The sequence below is a fragment of the Hippocampus guttulatus genome, chromosome 12 (genome assembly GCF_054856545.1).
Source record: "Hippocampus guttulatus isolate MCC_2025c chromosome 12, RoL_Hgut_1.0, whole genome shotgun sequence".
Taxonomy (NCBI): Eukaryota; Metazoa; Chordata; class Actinopteri; order Syngnathiformes; family Syngnathidae; genus Hippocampus; species Hippocampus guttulatus.
Genome location: NC_141272.1, coordinates 9,061,687 through 9,084,565, shown reverse-complemented (window position 1 = coordinate 9,084,565; position 22,879 = coordinate 9,061,687). Strand labels below are relative to the sequence as shown.

The 22,879-nt window shown below is 42.8% G+C and overlaps 2 protein-coding genes and 2 non-coding genes across 9 annotated transcripts in view; all 4 read left to right on the top strand.

Moving 5' to 3' along the window:
* The first annotated feature begins 724 nt into the window (after positions 1-724).
* LOC147197263 (calpain-9) lies at positions 725-17,473 on the top strand. Of its 2 annotated transcripts, XM_086125593.1 has the most exons (20): positions 725-1,077; positions 2,792-2,861; positions 3,467-3,585; positions 4,500-4,633; positions 5,225-5,396; positions 5,547-5,618; positions 6,434-6,525; positions 6,731-6,805; positions 7,345-7,499; positions 8,087-8,244; positions 13,005-13,213; positions 13,367-13,409; positions 13,510-13,584; positions 13,664-13,724; positions 14,515-14,579; positions 15,084-15,152; positions 15,220-15,298; positions 15,557-15,673; positions 15,951-16,009; positions 16,092-17,473. In XM_086125593.1, the coding sequence occupies exons 1-20, from the start codon at positions 793-795 to the stop codon at positions 16,116-16,118; spliced, it is 2,136 nt and encodes a 711-aa protein (XP_085981719.1). In that variant the 5' UTR covers positions 725-792; the 3' UTR covers positions 16,119-17,473. The 2 variants fall into 2 exon arrangements, 1 of the variants encoding a protein (XP_085981719.1); XR_015102478.1 differs by lacking the exons at positions 15,220-15,298; positions 15,557-15,673; positions 15,951-16,009; positions 16,092-17,473 and adding an exon at positions 13,824-13,875 and having other exon boundaries at positions 15,084-15,140.
* Positions 8,317-8,389, top strand: trnak-uuu (transfer RNA lysine (anticodon UUU)). The gene has a single exon. It is a non-coding gene; the product is annotated as a tRNA-Lys (tRNA).
* trnak-uuu (transfer RNA lysine (anticodon UUU)) lies at positions 8,734-8,806 on the top strand. Its single transcript has one exon. It is a non-coding gene; the product is annotated as a tRNA-Lys (tRNA).
* Positions 17,474-19,209: 1,736 nt separating the features above from the next.
* The window catches only part of actn4 (actinin, alpha 4), a 40,418-nt gene continuing 36,748 nt past the window's right edge, over positions 19,210-22,879 (top strand). For 2 of the 5 annotated variants that reach the window (XM_086124795.1, XM_086124797.1), the window contains exon 1: positions 19,211-19,574. In XM_086124795.1, coding sequence (XP_085980921.1) covers positions 19,449-19,574 — 126 coding nt within the window. In that variant the 5' untranslated portion in view covers positions 19,211-19,448. Of the gene's footprint in view, positions 19,575-22,879 lie in introns of all 5 variants that reach the window. The other 3 variants (XM_086124796.1, XM_086124794.1, XM_086124793.1) reach the window with 3 other exon arrangements.

Below are 22,879 nucleotides of genomic sequence, written 5' to 3'. Positions count from 1 at the left end.
TGAGTTTCTGAACAACATACTTAAGAATGAAAGTGAAAGAGTATCCGATGTGGCACAGTTAAATATTCAGTTGTGAAAAGAAACATATTACATGGCAAAACTTTGAAACTGTGTTGCGAGAACATACTTTTGTACAGTTGTCATTTTGCAAGAATACAATTAAATAGTACAGTCAAATAGGGAATCTTGCATGGAAAGAAAGTATAAGGAAAAAGTCATCCTTTGCACAGTATTGGGAAAATCCATAAGGGAGCGGCGGGCAGATTTATAAAATAAATAGGTGTGATGTATGACAATTGGGTATGAGGGGAAAGTTCATTTTACAATAGTCAAAAGGTAAAGCCAATTCTACAAAAACTGCAGTCATAATGTGTGGGCCCAAAATCATAATTGTAGAAAGAGAAAACAGGGAGCCATCATTTGAAAACAATGGGGTCATTATAAAGTCTGAGGAAAAGTCATGGGGGGGGTGGGGGTGACAACAATATTGAATGTTTCATCTTTTCATTTTTGCCCTCTCACGATATGACATTTTAAATTAGAACTTTTGACCTCATAGTATAACTTGGATGAAATTTATAGATTAATTTCCTATTTCGATTTTCCTGAACAACCTACAGCAGTTCAAATTTCAAAAGCGGCTGCAAACTAGACAGGGACGTCATCCGCCCACGCTCAGGTGAGCCATACCTACTTTGAGGGAGTGTCGTTTGTTGCACGACGCCCGAAACAAGACCCAAGTTGATCTGGACGACTCTACTCTTCTGTCGTCCCCTGTACCGTAACCTAGGGATGGAGAAGTCACCGACTTTGCCCTCCGAGTCGGAGGGCTCCTTGCAACCCCCGCCGTCGGACGACGACGACGCCAGCTCGGCGTGCTCCGACGAGCTGCTGGGCTCCCAGTCGCGCCGCTGGCTCGCGGAACTATTGGCGGGGGACGACCCGGGCGTGCGTGCCAGCGACGCCGACGTCAACGGAGAGAGGATGGCGGTGGGCCACGACGGGCTCTTCGTCGACTATCATTTCCCACTCGGAGAGCTCGAGATGAAGGCCGGCGTCAAGTGGAAGCGGCCCAAGGTCAACCACTTACATTATTCGGTTATTCACACATACAAACAAATATTAAAAAGTATACAAATAGAAGATATCAGTTATTCAGTGTCAGGGGCGTCACTGAGTTTCTCATTTCTCAAGCAGAAAACAAAGACTGAGCAATAGGGTTTCAACATTTTTGGATAGATTTAACGATGATACCATACGGTGTAAAATTTATAGCAGTAGCCTATCAGTGTACGTGTGTGTGTGTGTGTGTGTGTATGTAAAACTGATGCCAACTACCTTAAACATACATAAACCCAGTGTTGGAAAATGTTGCAAGGTAAGCTGCATATGAATGACAAAAGTAGATAAACAACATTAATGCTACTTCAGGAGACTATTTTTTCTCTCATACTATTGGTGTATAAATTACTATTTGTCTGTAAAATCCTTGGATAAGAGTGGCTGCCTTTCCAGCAGCTCATATATTTTGTTCTTCTACTTTTTCCTTTCATAACTTTGCTGCTGTGAATTGGGAATTTCTCCATTGCGAGACTAATAAAGGATTTCTTATCTCATCTTTTTCACTACCATTGCAATATTGACGTCTTGGAATAATGTAGTGACAACATTGTGTTAATATTAACATAACTCACCCGTGTGTATGACACATGTATTGCACATGCGGATGTACAGTAGTTATCATTCTCCTGTTAAATTTAGATGTCTTTTAAGTTTAGATCGAACACAACAATTTGGTTTGGTGGAGAAAATAACCTGCACAAATATTTCACAGTAATGTAACCGAAAGTTATATTTTCAGTTTCATCTGCCTTCTCGTTTTACAATGCAATTGTATTGTATTCTATTCTATTGTAAAAGTCCAATAGAGCAAAGGATGAAATCATGATGCACCTTCACATTGATATTTTATTCAAATATGTTATTAGTATATTTTTTTTATAAACTAGACTAGTGTAGGGTGCAATTTGTCTTATTTAAAGATCGTTACATACTGTTTGCTGGTGTGCTGGCATTTCAATCGGGAAAGGTGATTTGAGTTACGAGTGTTTTGCTTTACGAACTTGGTCCTAGAACAAATTGAACTCACAAGATGCTCTGTAGCCAGTCCTTGTTCTTGTCGTCATCTACTCCTCGTTGACCTTTTTATGTTGCCTATGTGTGTATTTGTGCTTGGGTCCTTGTGGATGGTGGTTAGAGGAGAGGTATTTTCTTTTTTTTACAATGTGTCAAAAGCTCCCTAGAAATAACGTTTGATTGATTTGTTGATTGATATATCAAGGCACCACTTAATTGGGAAAGGCGGAACTTTTGTTGGGTGGTACATTAAACAGTTACTCTTGATATTGTAAATTGTGGTTGGAATGACTTAACAGTCATTAGCTTCATTTTTTTTTTTTTTTGTCGTAGCTCTTACAATGAAACTTTTTCAATTGAAGTTCACCTAAGTTGCACAGGTGGCCTTTTTTGCATAAATTCATATGTGATATGGGAATGTCAGTTCAGCTTCTGAAAACTTTGATCTTCCTTGTGGTGCAATGAAGGGAGCAATTCAATAACTTTAAGTACCTGTAGTTTACTATATGTTACTCTATACTACCAGAAAGACCTGTATAGCAAGAACACAGCACACACAGCTGGGACAAGTAGGAACCTGGCTGTAAGCCTCGTAGTAGCAGACCTTTTTTCAAAAATACTTATAGACATCTGTACACTTTTTCCTGTATGCTAGGAGCTGTGCTCGTCGCCTCAGTTCACTGTTGATGGAGCGTCACGCCTGGACGTCCGTCAAGGAAAGCTGAGTGAGTGCACGAGGAGACTAAATTGATTTAGTGTTGCCATCATCTCATATACTGTACACGGTCCAAATGTGGTACCAAATGGACTAAATCTGGAAGTCTAGGACAAGTTTTTCTTTGAAGAACAACTGGAAATGTCCAAAATGGACGCTTCACCCCAAAATCTTTTTCCCAGGCATAACTTCTTGAGACATTTTTGTGGGTTGACTCGTGACAGACATGTTGCTGAAATAAACTGGCTTTGGGGCCTGCATCTTCCAAACATTCATGAGCTCTTTAATAACCCAAAAATTGTACAGTAATTCCAAACTAAAATGGCAGACTTCTTATGTGTTTTCATGCATAGTTTATTGAGACTTTTTTGTGGGTTTGCTTATGATCGACTACCAAACGTTTGTAGGTCGAGTTACCACTACAGTCCTAAGTCTGATTACCCCATTAAAACCTTTAAATGTATTTCTTTATTTTTGGGACAGGGGGGGGGGGCTTTTCATAAAAGACACGCTTTGGTGGGTGAATTTTCGAAACATTGTGAAAGTGTCTGTCGAGGAAAGTCTGCAATATTTTAACTTCCTGCTATTTTTCTTCAACTTCTCCCGCTACCTCAGGTGACTGCTGGTTGCTTTCCGCCATCGCATCTCTGGCCGTACACCAACGTCTGCTCCGCAAGGTGGTTCCTCCCGGACAAACCTTCCAGGACGGCTACAATGGCAGCTTCATCTTCAGGGTAAACACATCCATGTTGTTTTTGGTGTTCACTTTGTGTTCATTTGTTTGGCAGAAACTCACATGAACTTTATAAGGTTTCAATGTGACACATCCTGTTGCCAAGGGGAGAGATCATTAACCACAGGCATAACCTGTTTCAATGTGCACCGCAGGAAACCATAAAGAAGCAAAAACAATTGTATATAGAATAGAGGTGTAATTTGGCGGGAAAAGGCTGTATTTCTTTCGAGTGATAAAGATGCAAGTTTATGAGGGTACAGTCGTATGTTTTCTAGACTAAAGGGGTCAGTTTATCTGGAGAAATGAAGGTAAAATATTAGTTTTTCTTTTTTTAATCTTGAACAATACACTATTTTAATTCTCGTGACTTTTTTCCCCCCTAAAAAACACAATTCTTTCAGATTAGATTGTTTTTAAAATAAAAAATATGACTTTATTTTTGTTTAATAAACTGTTGTTCAGAAAAATACCAATTCTTGTTAAAAATGCCTCTTTTTTTATGGAAAAAATGATTCAGTCTCATAACAGGACACATTTTTGTCTTTTGCAAAACACTAAGATATTGAATAATGCAACTTTATTCTAATAACATTAAAAATTGTTGATCTTGAAAATACATAAAATTAGCATTTACCCCCCAGACCCCCCCAAAAAATCGTACTTTATTCTAAAAGTAGGGGAAAATTTTTGAATTTTTAATGTAGAAAAAAAATCAAACATCATTCTTGTCAGAACACATCGTTTTCTTAAGAATTAATAACATTTTCGAACGGATATTTAATCCTTTCAGGGACGGCGGTTACTTCAGTGGACAGTTAATCAGGTTATCAGTTTACAGGTTATCAGCATTGGTGCATGAAAGGGTAAAGTTTCATTGCTCAGTGAGATAATGTCCCTTCTTGCCCTCCATAGTTCTGGCAGTACGGTCAGTGGGAGGAAGTCCGAATCGACGACTTGCTACCGACTTATGGAAACAATCTGATCTACCTCAGCTCACCGGAAAAACGAGAGTTCTGGAGCTCCCTGCTTGAGAAGGCCTACGCCAAGTGAGGACCCATCTGCCTCCAAATGTTTTGCCATCTAACATCACCCATTTGCCAAGTAGTATACATGGTTAACATTTCACAGCTATTAGAGAAAATCTCTCACTTTGAAGGGTGCGTGGAAATGTCCAAAATGGCCCTAAAAAAATCCACTTCAAACCAAAATTGTTGGCTTGTTGTTTCTTTCCGGGCATGTCTTCTTGAGATGTTATTGTGAGTCGACTCATGATAGACATGCCTACCAGATTTCATTTTCCAAATCATTTCAAAATCACACATGGTAGGTTAATTGAGCACCATGTATTGTCCCGAGGTGTGATCGTGAGTGTGAATGGTTGTTGTTCGTCTATGTGTGCCCTGGGATTGGCTGGCAACCAGTTCAGGGTGTACCCCGCCTATTGCCTGAAGACAGCTGGGATCGGCGCCAGCACCCCCCATGACCCTCGTGAGGATAAGCGATTGGGGTAATGGATGGATGGATAGCGTTGGATACAAATTTGACCAATCGACATGAAATTTGGTGGCAGGCCCTTTCATTTTGATCGCACAAAACGATAGCTAGTTGACAGTTACAGTGTTCTGTGTGTGATCCAGGTTGAAAGGCGGCTACCGCGCCCTGGACATGGGCTTCCCGCACGAGGCCATGGTCGACATGACGGGTGGGGTGGCTGAGGTTCTGAGTGTGGCCGTGCTTCCCAGGGAGCTTCCGGCGTTCCTGGCTGAGCTGCTAGCCAAAGGAGCGCTCATCAACTGTGCCAACACGCAGGTGAGAGCTGTCAAGGCGTGTCAAGCCACATCTTGATTTTAATCCTGCAACCTTTTCTCCAAAACTCCACCCGAAGATACTTGTATTATCTGATATGACTCATGAGTTTTTTTATTAATGAGTTTTTGAATGAATGTGTTTCCCCTGCAGGGTCCTGTGGAGTACAGGAATGATCTGGGAATCATGTTCAGACATGCTTACTCGCTGACTGCCGTGGAGAAGGTAAAATGATGCTTGTCGCCTCTTGTGGGTTTTTATTCATCATCTCTAAATGTCTGGTAAATTTGACAGTTGATAATCATTTGCTGCTCAAAACAGGAGAAAAAAAACATTTGAACAGAAATGCAAAAGACTGAATGGGGGAGATATACACTTTGCCTGATATGATGATGTTATTGGTCATTTATTACTAATTTATTGCTCCAGCACGCCCCGCGACCCTTGTGAGGATAAAGTGGATCAGAAAATGGATGGATGGCTGGATGGATGAAAGATAAAAATGTCTCTAAATGGCCACTTGTTGCTTGGCAGAATTCACGTAACTAAATCCTAACTGCCCCATCAGCCACTCCCACATGCTGTTTAACTGACAAACATTTGTCTTCTGTTCTTGTTAATTAAGGCAAAATTGGGAGGGATCAAATCGGACTGTCCCACAGGCCAATGAAAAGAAATAAGCAAACGCCAAAGTGGACGCACGTGCAAACCCATTAGGCAGTTAACGTAGGTGCTGACTCGGGCGCCATGTCAAAAAACAGAGCGCTTAATCAGATAATCATTACTACGATTATGCAACATGGTTGTTTATATCAACTACTCTAAATTCGCTTTTGATTGTACAGTGTTTTCAAACACGACAGACTTGTTGGATATCAAGAGAAAAAAAGGCCTCATCTGGTGGGCCCGGACTGTCGAGACGGTGTTGCTTAAGCTAATGCTAACCAACATGACAGCAGTACCTACCGTCTTATTTTTACAAAAGTTTTGATGTACATATATGGTTGCTGTTGCTGTTTAACTCACATTTAAACCCTCAGGTGAAGACCACCTATGGACCTGTGGACCTGGTGCGTATTCTCAACCCGTGGGGCAACACAGAGTGGCTGGGCCCATGGAGTGACCGAAATGGGTTTGCATTATTTCACTGACTCTAAAGATGGCTTATTATAGTGCTATGTATAATAAGCAGTCGACAACCAATCAAAAACATGTATCTCAAATTTTGAGCCTTATTCCTTCATGAAGGAGGCAATCTGAAATATTTATTGTTATTATTATTATTATTATTACAATTATATATTAATTGATTTCGTTTACAAAAACTGCTTTTGCAGGCCTGAGTGGAACACTGTGTGCGCCGAGGAGCAAAAGAGGCTACACCGAATCCAGCGGGAGGACGGAGAGTTCTGGTGAGTTTATTTAAAAAAAAAAACATTAAGGTTAGGATTATAATAGGTCCTAAGAGACAGAAAGATGGAAGTCGCTAAAACAGAATGGATGGAAGGATGTAGAGAAGAGAAAGAAAATTAAAAAGAAATACAAAAGAGGATTAAAATCAGGAGCGATTTAGGAGGGTAAGGAGAAAGGAAGGGATGAAGAGGAAGCGAATAATATTAAAGGGGCAAGGAAGAAAGGAAGGACGAATGTGATAGAAAGGAAAGCAGAGCTTCAGCACACACAGTAGAAAATGACAAATGTTGAATCTCAAAACAATATCCAGGACAGACCAAAGCTGAAGTCTTCAATTTTAAATGAGCTCCACTGATAAGCGGAACAAGTTTTCACGTGCTATAACATCACACGGTATATGATGTTACTGAACAAAATAAAAGGATTATGAAAGCGAAAGAGAAAGAAAGTAAGAGAGAAATGATCAAAGCAGGAGAACATGATGGAAAGCAAAGCAGTGAAGAAGTGAGAGAGAAGTATAAATCACTGTTTTGTGCAGGATGTCGGTGTCTGACTTCCGGCAGAACTTCGAGACAATGGAGGTGTGTCACCTGGCCGACCTTCAGAACGATGCCAGTGTGCAACCGTGGTCGTGCGCAATGCATCATGGGACCTGGGTGCCACATATTTCTGCCGGGGGCTCTCCCCAAGGGGGTAAATACACTGAGACACAAACACATCCTAAGAAAAAGAAAAACTTCCAAGGCTTGAAATAGTCTTGATTTCTTTGCAGAACATCTTTGCATTAATCCCAGGGACCTGAAGCAAGGGTTGACAATATGAATATGACAAGATAACAAAAGAACATTTGTTTTTAGTTTTCATATGATCCAGGGTTTTTATTTCTTAAAGTCTCATTGCGCATAGCAGCAAACTGTATGTTCTTGTCTCGAAGCAAAGATAAAAAAAAAAAAGAAAGAAAAAAGATCTACTGTAATGTAATTTTGAGGACATTGATTGTGAAGACCTCAAAAGTCAAAATCAAAAACTCTTGTGATGATTGTGAAGACAAACAAATAATATTGTTGATGTAAACATGTTATATTATTCATTCCGTTAAAATCAAAACTCAGGACTCTCATTTGAAGACAAACAAATAATATTATGGATATTATAAAGCGTTCGGAAAAACAAATCTGTGATTCTCTGTGTCACCTGGTGGATCGGGACCTCGAATGCAGAGTCACGGAACAGCTTCAGTGGGTTTTTGCTTCTAAATACTGCGTGTGTTTGTGTTTCAGGTTGGTTCTGGCAAAATCCACAGTTTGGCTTGGTCCTCTCCCAAGTGGAGCATGGATCACCTGAGCCTCCCACGCGCTGCGCCTTTATTTTAGCTCTCATGCAGAAATTTCAACGACGCAGAGGCATCGACCTGTCCATTGCTCTCCACATATATCTGGTATACACACACATTCACTCACACACGCGCACACACAAACTTATATGTACACACTCACAGAATTGACGGAAAACCTGGATAGCTCAGTCGGTAGAGCATCAGACTTTTAATCTGAATGTCCAGGCTTCAAGTCCCTGTTCAGGCATTGTGTGTTTTACATCGCTCTTGCTCTTAATAATGATCACAACCCCCCCCCCCCCCCCCACACACACACACACACATGATCAAGAAAGACCCCCTGTAATTTAGTTGGGAGAGCATCAGATTTTTAATCTGAAGGTCCAGGGTTCAAATACCTATACAAACACTTTCATTTGTTCTTAAAGATAATCACGATTTTGCTGCTCACCTTCTCAACCCGCACTCACTTTGTCATCCACACGCTTACATATGCATCGTCAAGACTGCATCGCTCAGTTGGGAGATAAGCACTTAAATCTGCAGGTCCAGGTTACAGGTGCTTATTTAGGTGTTGTACACTCCTACAGAGCCTGGATAGCTCAGTCGGTAGAGCATCAGACTTTTAATCTGAGGGTCCAGGGTTCAAGTCCCTGTTCGGGCGTTATACATTTTAAATCCTCGTGCTCAAAATAATGATCACAACTCACCCACACACTGTAACATACACACTCAAATACACATTCACAGGTTCTTTCCAGACTGTGTATTTCAGTTTGTACAGCATCAGACAATTAATCTTGGGTTCACAATCACAATGCGCTCACTACCTCATACACACTCAGCAGTGCTGTGTGTCTTGGATAGCTCAGTTGGTAGAGCATGAGACTTTTCATCTCAAAGTCCATGTTTCAAGTCCCAGTTCTGGCTATTTAAATTGCTGACTCACTTGTAAGTTGTTGTTGTTTTTTTTTTGTGCAGATACTGGATATCTCAGTGTGTAGAACATATGACTTTTTTAACATATGACAAGCAGCTATGATTTAAGAGGTACCAACTTATTCAAAAAACTCAAAACGAGAACAAACATCAAACAAAGAAGTCAAGGTGTTAATCTGTCAAAGGTGTTAATCTGTGGAATAATTTCAAAACGGACCTGAAAATGAGTAAATCGCTTGCTAAATTCAAAAACAAATTCAAAAAAATAGTACAAACAACCTACGGTACATCAATCAGAGTTAAAATGATAAATTCTAAACATTAAATATAATGATAAATCAGAACTAAGTTGATAAATAGAGAAAGGTATTGAAATATCCATTATGAATACAAGAGAAAATTGACACAAGAGTGCCAGGGTGTGGATGTATATAATCCCGATACAAACCAAAAGTTGTAAAAATATCACGGTTAAGGGTAAAGTATGAGCCTTAATGGAGACTTCTTTCTTCTTACTTTTTTCTTTTCTGATTGATATAAAAATGATTTATTAGATATAAACGCATAATGGGGTAGGACTAGATAAGTTTTTGACTTCTTCCTACTCCCTTGAACATAATAACTGTGTTGAATGAAGACTGATTTCTTTCTTTTTACTATTTTATCTACTTTATTTTCTGTCAAATTATTACTGTATATGTTTTATGTTCAATAATCAGAATCAGAATCAGAATCAGAATCATCTTTATTGGCCAAGTATGTAGAACACACAAGGAATTTGTCTCCGGTATAACACGCTGCATTAGTATCATCGTAAACAACAAATCATTGAACCATTTTAGAGTAACCAGTAGCAGTATTTGTAGTACAAGAAGAGTGACTACGTCAGTGACTGTTTAAGGAGTTAATGGCTAGAGGGAAGAAGCTGTTTAAGTGTCTACTGGATTTGGTGCGCATGGATCTGTAGCGTCTGCCTGAGGGGAGTAGCTGGAAAAGGTGGTGGGCAGGGTGCGGGGGATCCAGGAGGATTTTCCGTGCCCTTGTCTTGATTCTTGCAGTGTGCAAGTCCTCAAGAGTGGGTAGGGCGGTGCCAACGATTTTTTCCGCCGTCCTAACTGTCCGTTGAAGTCGGATTTTGTCCTTTTTTGTGGCGGCCCCAAACCAAACCGTGATGGAAGAACACAGGATTGATTCGATGACTGCCGTGTAGAACTGTCGTAGCACCTCCTGTGGCAGGCCATGCTTCCTCAGCAGCCTCAGGAAGTACATCCTCTGCCGCGCCCTTTTCAGGATGGAGATGGTGTTGACTTCCCACTTCATGTCCTGGGAGACTGTGATTCCCAGGAACTTGAAGGTCTCGACGGTTGACACGGGGCAGTTGGATAGTGTGAGGGGCAACTGTGGAGAAGAATGTTTCCTGAAGTCCACGATCATCTCTACAGTCTTGAGCGTGTTCAGCCCGAGGTTGTGTCGGCTGCACCAGAGCTCCAGCTGCTCCACTTGTTGGCGGTACGCAGACTCGTCGCCGTCTTTGATGAGACCGATGACCGTGGTGTCGTCAGCGAACTTTATGAGTTTGACAGCTGGATCTGTTGAGGTGCAATCGTTTGTGTAGAGAGAGAAGAGCAGTGGAGAGAGGACACATCCCTGTGGGGCTCCAGTGCTGGTGGTGCGTATTGATGATGTTGTTGCTCCCAGTCTCACCTGTTGTGTCCGTCCCGTCAGGAAGCTGAGGATCCACTGGCAGATCGTAGGGGACACACCGAGGTGGAGAAGTTTGGGGGTGAGGAGTTCCGGGATGATGGTGTTGAACGCAGAGCTGAAATCCACAAACAGAATCCTTGCATAGGTCCCTGTGCTGTCGAGGTGCTCGAGGATGTAGTGCAGACCTATGTTGACCGCGTCTTCCACAGACCTGTTTGCCCGGTAGGCAAACTGGAGAGGGTCCAGCAGGGGTCCGGTGACGTTCTTTAGGTGGTTCAGCACAAGGCGTTCAAAGGACTTCATGACCACAGACGTCAGGGCGACAGGCCTATAGTCGTTCAGTTCCGATGTTGCCGATTTCTTGGGAACTGGGATGATGGTAGACTGTTTGAAGCAGGATGGGACCTCACACAGCTCCAGAGATCTGTTGAAGATTTGTGTGAAGACCGGAGCCAGCTGGTCAGCGCAGACTTTCAGGCAGGAGGGGGACACTTTGTCGGGCCCCGCAGCTTTCTTGATCTTCTGCTGCTTGAAGAGCCGTCTCACGTCCTGTTCGTGGATCTGTAGTGGAGAAAAAGAGGGTGGGGGGGTAGATAGAGTAGTTTCTGGTAGAGGTGGGTGTGTGTGGGAAATGGGGGTGTCCTTTTCAAATCGGCAGAAAAACATGTTTAGTTCATTAGCAAGACCCTTATTGTTCACTGTTTGGGGGGATGGCATTCTATAGTTAGTGATTGCTTTCAGGCCATTCCATACAGATGCAGAGTCGTTAGCAGAGAACTGGTTTTTCAGCCTCTCTGCATAGCTTCTCTTAGCGATGTTAATTTCCTTTGTCAATTGGTTTCGGGCGTGTTTGTACAGTGCCCGATCTCCACTTCTAAATGCGGCCTCTTTCTCTTTCCTGAGTTGCCTGAGTTTGGGAGTAAACCATGGCTTGTTATTGTTGAAGGAGCGGAAGGACTTCGTTGGTACACACATGTCCTCACAGAAACTGATGTATGATGTTACAGTGTCTGTGTATTCATCCAGTGTGCCCGTTGAAGTTTCAAAGACGCCCCAATCAGTGCAGTCTAAGCATTCTTGTAGAGCTAGCTTTGCTTCATCTGTCCATTTTTTCACAGTCTTAACAACCGGTTTAGCACATTTGAGTTTCTGTCTGTATGTAGGTATTAAGTGGATTAAATTGTGGTCAGAAAGACCCAATGCTGCACGGGCGACCGATCGGTATGAATTTTTGATTGTTGTATAGCAGTGGTCTAGAATGTTGCCTTCTCTGGTGAAACAGTCGATGTGCTGCTTATATCTGGGAAGTTCACGGTTAAGATGTGCTCTATTAAAATCGCCCAAAATTATCAGGGGTGACTCTGGGTATTTTAGTTCGAGGTTGTTTACTTGTTCGGCTAGCGTTTGTATCGCCGTGTTAGCGTTAGCTTGTGGCGCAATGTAAACACCGATTAGTAAAAAGGAGGTGAACTCACGTGGCGAGTAGAATGGCTTGCAGTTTAAAGACAGCGACTCCAGGTCCGGGCTGCAGTGTGCGTCGAGCTTCGTGACATCAGTGCACCATTCTTCGTTGATATAGAAGCAAATCCCGCCACCTTTCGATTTCCCTGATAGCTCCGTGTCGCGGTCGGCTCGGAGAAGGCGGAAGCCGGGTAGATGTAGCGCGGAATCCGGGTGGCGGTCACTGAGCCAGGTTTCAGTGAAGCAGAGCGCAGCAGAACGTGCAAAGTTTTTGTTGGTCTTTGTGAGGAGAAGAAGTTCATCCATCTTGTTTGGCAGAGATCGTAGATTAGCAAGATGGATCGATGGGAGCGGGGTTCGAAATCCGCGCTGCCGGAGCTTGACGAGCACGCCGGCTCTCTTCCCCCTCCTCCGGCGGCGTTTCCATGCTCCGTACAGCGCAGCCGCTCCGCTCGCGATTAGCTCCGAAAAACCTTGTGGGTTTTCGCGTGCTGGTGAAAAAAGACCGAGCGTAGACTCCCCAATGCGCAGCAACTTTTCCCTCGTGTAAGTAAGCCGCTCAGGGTCGCCAAAAACTAACGAAAAAAACAAAAACAGGGATAATACTAGGGAGCGTGTGACCGAGGCTGCCATACCTGTCGGCGCCCAAATTCAAACAACAACAACAACTTTTAATCTGAGAATCCAGGGCTCAACATCCTGTTTACGAGGTCACTAATTATTATTAAGATGTCTGATACTCGCTTTGGTCCTTCCAGGCACCTCACGAGGGCACTCACCTGTCACCTGAAGACCTGAGCAAGCTCCGTCCGGCGATGAGCAGCAGCTACTACTCATCGCGGCGAGAAGTGGTTCTCCGTGGCCACCTCCAGCCAGGTCGCTACGTCATCATCCCGTCTACCGCCGAGCCCAATCAACAGGGAGCCTTCCTGCTGCGCGTACTGATCGAGCAAGGCCACGCCGCCACGTGAGTCCTTCTTCTTTGGAACTGATTTTTGCTAAAATCCGTAAAGTAATCGAGCCTGTTCATCATATTGACAAGCTAGCTAAATAACGCAACCAAAGAATACATATATTATCCATATTCAAATCTAAAATGAGTCTGTTGTGTGTTTTCCAGCCCAGCTCAACACCCCAAACGTGAGCTCACTTCAATAACTGCGGTAATTTATGCACTTTGTACAGTGAAAGGCTTTTAGCCACATTCCCAATTCCAATAGAATAATGAAAATTCTTTCTGACTTGATCAATTTCTCCCAACAGCCTCATTATCCCCATCAGGCAGCTCTCCCTTCGCTTAAAGCCATGATGCAGCTCTTCAAGAAGCACTGCAACAAGGTTCAAAAAGCGGTTGTCACTCCGAGGTTTTCAAATAAATTCACATTTCATTAATATTTTGGATATTTTATGTCACTAGAGAGGATTTTGCAAACCACATCACCTTCACAGCCTGCTGACTGAGGCCATCCAGGGAGGAGGTCAGTGACATAATCTTACTTTGTGACCCCTTTCATGCAGCGATATTGCAAAATTTGTGGCGCAGTTACATATTGATCTGCCCTTTGCCTTTTATGCAGAACCCAGAGAAACTTTCAAATGATGACATGACATCTTGCCTCACATAATTAGGTACTTTCAAAATCATTATGCACAATTTTAACATTGGCACTATGCTTAAATATCGGGAAAAAATGTATAATATAAAACTTTAAATAATTCTTGAATTAAAATGTATACGTATAAAAGTTGAAAAATGTACCTAAAGATTTTGGGCAATTATATAGCACTTTGATAACTCCACTGAACTGGATTTGAAATTAGTTGAAACCACTATAACATTATGCACTGTTTGAACAATACACTTGGTGATTATTTTGCAAAACACTCAAATTTCGTGCCAAAATTTAAGAATCTCTGTTCAACATAATTCTTGGTCAGTGGTAATTAGTTTCGGTCCCATAGAGTGCAATGGCATTGCGCTATTTTGTTTTAATTTCACCAATTCTACGTGCATGCGTCTCTTGTTGTTGTTGTTTTTTGCGTGCGTGTGTGTGCGTATGCGTGTGTGTGAGACATATACTATTTTCCAAATACTTTTTCGTCGCCGATTGGCTGTCGCAGCCACTGCGGGACTGGGCCAGCCTGAAATAATGAGGCAATGATGACTGACGGACTGACATGCCCAAGCGTGTAACTTGTGTGCATAAATCATGTTGTGTACTTAATATGTAATAATTTTTTTTTAATATAATGTTCTCTGGTGTTCAGTGTTGGCAGGCAGTGAGAAGAACTTGGCTCTAGAACACTGCAAGAGCTTGGTGGTCCTCATGGACGTATCCTTAAAGACACTCACACACTTGCAAACACACATGCTTGATTCAGGGTTAGGCTCCAAACCCCGAACTCCAAACTAATCCTCAACCGTCACTCCAAAAGCTTTATTAGATGAGAATTTTGTTTTCTTTGGGTACTTCGGTTTCTTCCCACATTGCAAAAGCATGCGCAGTCGGTTAATTTATCACTCTAGGTTGTCTTTCGGTGTGAGTGTGAGAAGATTGGCTTGCAACCCGTTCGGGGTGCCCCGCCTGCTGCCCGAAGACAGCTGGCTCTAGCTCGCCCACACCCCTCGTGGAGCTCAGCAGTTTGGATAATGGATAGATGGATGAATGAGAATTTGGGCTCTGATTCTGAAACAGAAGATTTTCAATTTATTGTGTATGGGTAGCCTAACCTAAATCCTAAACCCTCAACTGAAACCCCATCCCCTGACTCTTTTAAGTCTCACATTCCAGATTCATTTCATGTGAGAATTTTCTTAACACCAATGTTCCCTCCAGAGTCAAGGAATTGCTCAGCTAACATGGTCAGAGTTCCAAGCACTCTGGGACAAGATCCGGTTGTGGACGGTAAGTCAAGGTTGGATTTAAAGACTGCAGGATTTTGTGTTTTATACACTCTTTAACCTCATTTTAGGACATCTTTCTGGTATACGACAAGAACAGGACACAACGTCTGGAGTACAAGGAAGTGGCCCCCGCTCTGAAGGCCGCAGGTATGACTTGAAGGCTAATGGAAGACTTACATTAAAGTTTTTTGGGCTAATTGACTCTAGTTGCCCAAAAATTTGAAACAAGTATTCTAAACAAATGGTGAATATGTCAACATCACAAGTCAGAACTTGATCGAACGTCTTGTATGGGATGAAGGACTCAGCCTGAAGAGATGCTAGTCCAGAAACCTGCATAACATCTTATTTTGGGTGGCAAATAACCCTCAAATCGGCCTTGTCTATACAATGTGTCGGCTGCAGGCATCGTGGTGGATGACCTGGTGATGCAGCTGGTGGGCCTGAGGTATACGGAGTCGGACATGACCATCAGCTACCCTGGCTTCCTGTACCTTGTCATGAAACTGGAGAGCATGATCCGTAAGAACACTGGAACTATAATGGGCGCGATACAGACACAAGTATTGAGGTGCAGCTCCTCCTAAATTAATAAATAGACCGTGGTGGGATTTTTTTTTTGGGGGGGGGGGGGCAATCGCGTGGTTAGATGACATCACAGAAGACGTTTTCTTCCTGTACGTGGTCTAATACTTTTGTCCATATAGTGTATTCACTTGCATTTTATACAGGTAAAGCACTGATTAAAGGTTTATAAACTGTCTTGCACATCTCACTTTCATTTTTGCTTCTCCTACAGACAAATTTCACGCGTATGACATGGTGGGAATGGGCTGCATTTCATTAAACTACAGACAAGTAAGTCATTCCACCAGGATTTATTTTTACGTTTGACATTTAAAGCTTTTAAAACTAGTAATTGTGTTGTGTTGTGTTTCAGTGGCTCCAAATGACCATTTACAACTGAGGCAGAAGAGTCACAAGATATCCTCCAGTGTTTGCTCTGCATGTGTGAGGCCTTGATGTTACACATGTAAACTATAGCTGCGCTGATGGAAAGATACATGAAGCACAGTTTTTATTGTTCAGGCCATGATTGAAACATCGCTGCTTCTTCTTCTATGTGCCTGCTTTGAAAAACTTCTGATGATTATTTGTGATTAATGAGGCTTTGTTTTATTGTGACTGAGATATGTGTATATGTACAGTACAGTACAGTACAGTACAGTGAGTGTGTGTGTATATACAGTATCTATATCAAATACTAACTGTACTGCATTCTAATTACACAAAATCTGTGAAATGTTAAATACCTTACATGTTCTTTTACTATATCCTCCATTCTCAAAAGGTGGAACAAACATTTTTATGTGATCCCCTACATGTGGCACCGCCTCTTTTAAACTGTGCTCACGCCTTTGACCCTCTTTCACTTGATCCCCATGGGGAGGGGTGCATCTTTAGAGCTGAAGAAACTTTTTATTTCACTTCGACGTTTAAATATTTTAATACATTGCTGTGCCATATAATTTGCGTAGGGGCACGCTGTACCACCATAATTGAGGGGAGGACATCGTTTTTGCTGTTAGCGTCAGGTTTTGTGATTGAGACGATTAAACGCAAACAACACAAGAAGAAACCCTGCTGTGTCTTGTCACTATTCTTAAACACAATGCAGTCGGAACATAAATTCATTATCTGATCGTCGCTTATCCCCCCCCGATGAGGGTCGCAGGTGTGCTAGAGCCTATCCCGGCAGGCGGGGTACATCCTGAACTAGTTGCCAGCCAATCGCAGGGGACACAAAGACGAACAATCATTCGCACTCACAATCATACCTAGGGACAATTTAGAGTGTTCCATTAACCTGCCATTCATGTTTTTGGAATGTGCGAGGAAACTGGAGTACCCAGAAAAAAATCCGCGCAGGAAACGGCAGAACTTGCAAACTCCACACAGGAAGGCCGGAGCTGGAATCAAACCTGCACCACTGCACTGTGAGGCGGACATGCTAACCAGTCGTCAACCGTGCTGCCATAGACACACACATACACACACAGATAGATAAATACACACAAAACTCCACTAGATGGCGCCAGACGACGTCAAACGTTTGTTCCCGAAGATTTGTCAGACTTGGAAGAAGATTTCCATCAACCTTTTCATTTTCATACACTGCGGTTCAGTGGTTACAAGAATATGCAGCGGTGTGTCGTTGTGTGTATGTGAGTGTATAAATTTGTGTGTGTGTGTGTACACACAAAACTATCACAAGCTCCAAATTTGAGAACTCGCCTTCAAAATAAAAGCAATAAAGAGACAGTTGATACCATTTTTGAGTTTCACTTAGTTAGTAACAATCCCCGTTATGTTTATTCATTTATTTTTACTAAATATGCCCATTATCTGATTTGCTTTCATAAAGATAATCACTGTCTTTCAGCATAATTAGTGTTTAGTCCACGAAATAGAGGGATGTACATCACATTAGATTAAGTTGTTTAATTTTCAATGGTAGAAAAATGTGAACAGAATGGAGATAAAGAAGGATGAAATACAAATGTAGTGCTGGACTGATTATTCTGAAAGAAACAGCAGCCCAATGTGTATCCCAGTGTGACATGGATTTAGGTTTAAAGCACAGGTGACAAAGTTTGGTTGCTGAGGGCAACTATCTTGCATCTTTTAGATCTTTCCCTCCTCCAATACACCTAAGTAAAGTGATCAAGTCTTCAGCACCCTCTACAGAAGCCTGATAACGATCCTGATCAATTGAAACAGGTGTGTTGGAGGAAGCAAACATCTAAAACATTTAAGACTGTGGCCCTCAAAGACCAAAGTTTGCAAAGACATACTGTATTATTATGATTACTTTTATTTTTTGCATTCCTATAAAAATGCTACTCTTTTTTTGTGTGTGTCGATTCTAACATGTTTTGCTTCTCATCGAAATAAATACTATTAGTTTGCATTGAAATTTAGAGAAATTAGACTTGATCCATCCATCCATCCATTTTCCGAACTGCTTTATCCTCACTAGGGTCGCGGGGGTGCTGGAGCCTATCCTAGCTGTCTTCGAGCAGTAGTAGGGGGACACCCTCAACTGGTTGCCAGCCAATCACAGTGCACACAAAGACAAAGAACCATTCGCAACCATTATCATACCTCGGGACAATTTCGAGCATTCAATCAACGTACCACGCACATTTTTGAAATTTGTAAGGAAACTGGAGGACCTGGAGAAAACCCACGCAGGCACGGGGAGAACATGCAAACACAGGAATGCTGGGCCCAGACTCCAACACACGACCTCTGCACCCTGAGCTTACCAGTCGATTATTGTGCCGCCTATAGTAAACACACACACACACACACTGTATGTATGTAGCTTGTATGTAGCTTAACTATATTCAGATTTGTTTCGAAAGTAAACACTACCGGACAGTGATGGTTGACTGGAGAAAACACACACACACACACACGCACACACACACACACACACACACACACACACACACACACACACACACACATAATACGATAGATGATAATACAAGTATGCAGCATCAGTATCTCAGTTTAAGAGCATAATTGGCCTTGTAATTTCTGAAATTTTTAGAAAACATTAAAAAAAACAAGACTAACAAGACACGAGTTGCCTCGATTGAACCTTTTATTGGATATCAAGACTTGGATGATTGAGAATCTACACAAACATAACATAAGACAAAAACACATCCCTCGTAAGCACGTTCGTATTTATTAAGAGCTATATTGTAACACTTTGACATTTATGCTAATAGGCTAATGCTACAAGATGTTCATACTTTCATGTGGATCTTTTTTTTTTATTAGACATACACATATGCGTAAAAAATACAAAATGCTTTTCAAAATTGTTCGTATTAACTTAATGTAAAGGTGTTTGTGGGCATTGAGCGAGCTACTGTTTATATATCGTTGTCCCAACATGGAGGCAGTTCCTTTATTCTGAAGGCGGCCGTCGGAAGTGTTGTCGCCCTCTCACTGTTAGGAGCGGCCGGGTTCCGCCCAACAGCCTCGCGCCACGCTCAGGAAAGCTTTTCTTCTCGCGAGCAGCATCCCCACTCGCCCGCTTGCCTGCGTACACCGGATACTCCAGTCTAAAAAAAGAAAAAGAAGAGACCTTGCACGGTGACGGGCGAGAGAAGGACTCCTTGCTGCGTCGAGCTTCCGTCCCTAACCCGGCCTCTGGTTCGCTCTTGGTTCGTTTGGACGTTTTTTCCTCACTGGTCGCTTGACATTTTTTGTCGCCGACATGGTCGACTACCACGCCGCCAACAACCAATACTCGTCCGGCGGGCCGCAGACCTATATGGAGCAGGAGAATGATTGGGACCGGGACTTGCTGCTGGACCCGGCATGGGAGAAACAGCAGAGGAAGGTAAGGAGAAGTAGCCGACTCTGTGATGCGGTTGTGTCGGGGAGGGAGGCATTCAGACCGGCAGGGAGGCAGGCAGACTGGCAGAGAGGGAAGGAAGCTGGAGGGTGGGAATGAGGAAGAAAATGGCAAGGGAGGGACCGGGAGGTCAGGGAGCGAATGCGGGCCTCAGTTGGCCCGCTTTCTCCATTATGGCTCCCGGGGCCCGGTCACTTTCACCCCCTCAACTCCCTCCTGCCCGATTGTTTAAAATTTGTTTCGCCATTGTTTTCGTCGCGCTGCTACCACTTTATTGAAGGCATTTCATTTTATCTCCCTTCCCCGAAGCTTCCCAACCGAACGGAAACATGGCACCACTTTGTCCGGAAAAAGTCCAACTTGATCCGTGTGTGATTTCTTAGTTTCAGGCTCCGAACGCGGAGCTAGTCCAGGCTTTTCTTGGCCCTCGGTTCGCTCGGCGCCTGCCTTGGTTCGTTTGGCAAACTCTCCGACAGCCGGGGGAGAATTTTGTCAAATAGTTTGTAAAACTTTTCGGAGTCAAACTCGGAGTCAAACATGACTTGAGCATATTTGACAATTGTGTGGCTCATCGCCCTCGAGTGTGTGTGGGAGTTTTGACGTTCTGTACTTGTTAAACGTCATACGAGTATACGCTGCGTAATGCGATTTCTGGTGTGTAAATAGACGAATTACTCTCGGTGTTTTTGAGATGCTGCGTTTCTTTCTTTTTTTTAACGATTTGCAATAGGTCTTTTCAGATTTTACACGTTTTGTAGGACACTGAACGCAACGCTGTGACTGACAGTCGTGACAATAGTTGTCAATATTGTGTATCAAATGACTTTATTAACCAAAAACAACGAAATGATACTTTTAAAGTGCACACTACTGTAACTGTAGAGTGGTCTTTTTCCTCAAATAGATTTTTTTGCACTAAAAGTAGTTCACACCTGATTTGCCAGCTGCTTGGAGTGTGAAGTTCAATGTGTGTGGAATTTATGACTTTTTGTAATCAGATAATGGCTGGATGGATGGAGTAGCTCAAATACAGCAAATTCTTATAAAATGACATTGAAGGGAATTCTTTGTCATATTGTTTGAAACTTTCACACTAGAGCAGTTGACCATTACCCGAGTTTATCTCTGGTAACTCCATAATGTGCAAAGTTCATTATATGTTTGTGTGTGTGGAGATGGGGGGGCAGGTATAAGATTTTGTACTCGCAATGATGAAATGTCATACTATTATACACAACACAATGATGTGTTTTCAATATATAAATACACAATCCAAATTTCAAACCACTGTGGAAGTAGATTGAATAATAATTGCAATCTAAATCTCTGCATTTAAAAAAAAATGACGTATGTTTCCAAGTTCTAGGTGTCAATGCAACATGTTGATTGCATTGGACAGAGGTTAGATTTTATAACTCACTCAATCCTGTATTAAAACTCTACTTAAATTTTTAAATTAAGTAATCTCCATCCATCCATCCATCCATTTTCTGAACCACTTAATCCTCACAAGGGTCGCCGGGGGTGCTGGAGCCTATCCCAGCCGTCTTCGGGCAGTAGGCGGGGGACACCTTGAACCGGATGCCAGCCAATTGCAGGGCACACACAAACAACCATCCACTCTCACACTCATACCTAGGGACAATTGAGAGTGTTCAATCAACCTGCCATGCATGTTCTTGGCATGTGGGAGGAAACTGGAGTACCCGGAGAAAACCCACGCAGGCCCCGGGAGAACATGCAAACTCCACACAGGGAGGCCGGAGCTGTACCTCTGCACTGTGAGGTCGATGCGCTAACCACTGGACCACCGGCCCCCCATTAAGTAGTATAATAATTAAATTACTATTAAACAATGTGATTATTGTTAACTCTGTCGATTTCATCATGTGACAAATACTCGGGATACATTTGTCTGAATTGTCACCGTTGTAGTTTACAATTGAGCATTGAGTTTTAAATAACATTTCTGGAGGACAGTGTATGTTTTAATTCTCAGATTTGGTGTTTTGGTATGTCTTTTCATTGCTGTAGTTTCATTAGATAATAGCACAGCGGGAAGCTTCAGAGGAAGTACTCAAAACTTACAAAATATCAATGAAAGTAGCACAATTGCATGTTGACTTGGCAGTGCATGTAATGAATGGAAAAGAGTGAGTGTGACTGTTTCCAGCACTCAGTGGGGAGTGTGTTGAAGGACTAATGAGGAATTATTGCCTAACAGCGTGGAATGGTTTGTGTGTGCGTGTGTGTGATTCTCTGGTCAGATGACTGACATACTAACTTCCAGCGTGACAACACACCCAACATTCACAGTTTGTTTTTATTAGGCTGCTCTGAGTGTCTTTTAGCCGTCAAATGCACACCTTACCAACATGTTCCTGGGGCCAAAGTTTGTCCTGAGCCGACCTGGCCAATCATTGACTCCCTGCAAACACAAGTGCTCAGTTAGGTGATTGATTGACAAGGGGGCCAAGAAAAGGCGGTGCAGAGAACACCTGACCTATTTCGCTGACCCAACGTCAGCAGTGACAGTGGCAACGTGGGACAAGCGAGGAAATGTTCCTGTGGCGTGGCTTCGCTCGCCCTGCCAGTCATTGCGCAAGTGAGCGGTAAAAAGGGTGTGTGATGCACACCTCATTTTGGAGAGAAATGGATGTGAATTCGGGCAGGTTCCGACATGACCATGAGCCATGTTTGCTGTGGGAAAAGCGAATCCAGAAGATGCAAAATCAAAGTTGTTTGTACACACAAGTTGTTCTTTCCTTCCGAGTGGGACAATACAAACAGGGAGCAGCAACCGTGCGTAGGGTAGTGACCAACCTGGCTCGGGGTTTGGACCTGTGAATTTGCCGCCTTATGGGGTAGTAACAGAGGCAGACACCAGAGACTTGCTGTCCACGAAACCTTTTGCGTTGAAAAGAATTGTCTCTGATGTCGCGTGTATTGGGATCATGTCACATATTTAAGACCTCCTTTAATTGTGGTCCAAGACCAATGAAAATTCTTTGGGGTTGCTTCCTGGTAAAGTTGACAATCGACCTTCCACATGTGTGTTCAGTGCATCATTGAAATCTTGGCCTTGCTGCGCCCTTGACGCTACCGTCTGTCACAAGCTGAGCTTCGTGGTGACAGTTCGCCTCCACATATTTCCAGAAGGAGTCAAGGGCGTGTGAAAATGGTTCGGCGGTGGTACAGCAAACACGGAGAAGCGGTAAAAAAAATGTTATTCGGGAAATAAAGTTACACGTATTCAAATTTTTGCAGAAGCGTCCCAAGAGGCCACACGG

What these genes read in the sequence shown, in the direction of transcription:
- LOC147197263 (XM_086125593.1), top strand. Translation starts at nt 793, where the DNA reads ATGGAGAAGTCACCGACTTTGCCCTCCGAGTCGGAGGGCTCCTTGCAA. An exon ending in ATGGCAGCTTCATCTTCAGG is followed by an intron (nt 3,586 to 4,499) that starts GTAAACACATCC and finishes TGCCCTCCATAG; the next exon opens with TTCTGGCAGTACGGTCAGTG. An exon ending in CGGGGGCTCTCCCCAAGGGG is followed by an intron (nt 7,500 to 8,086) that starts GTAAATACACTG and finishes TTTGTGTTTCAG; the next exon opens with GTTGGTTCTGGCAAAATCCA.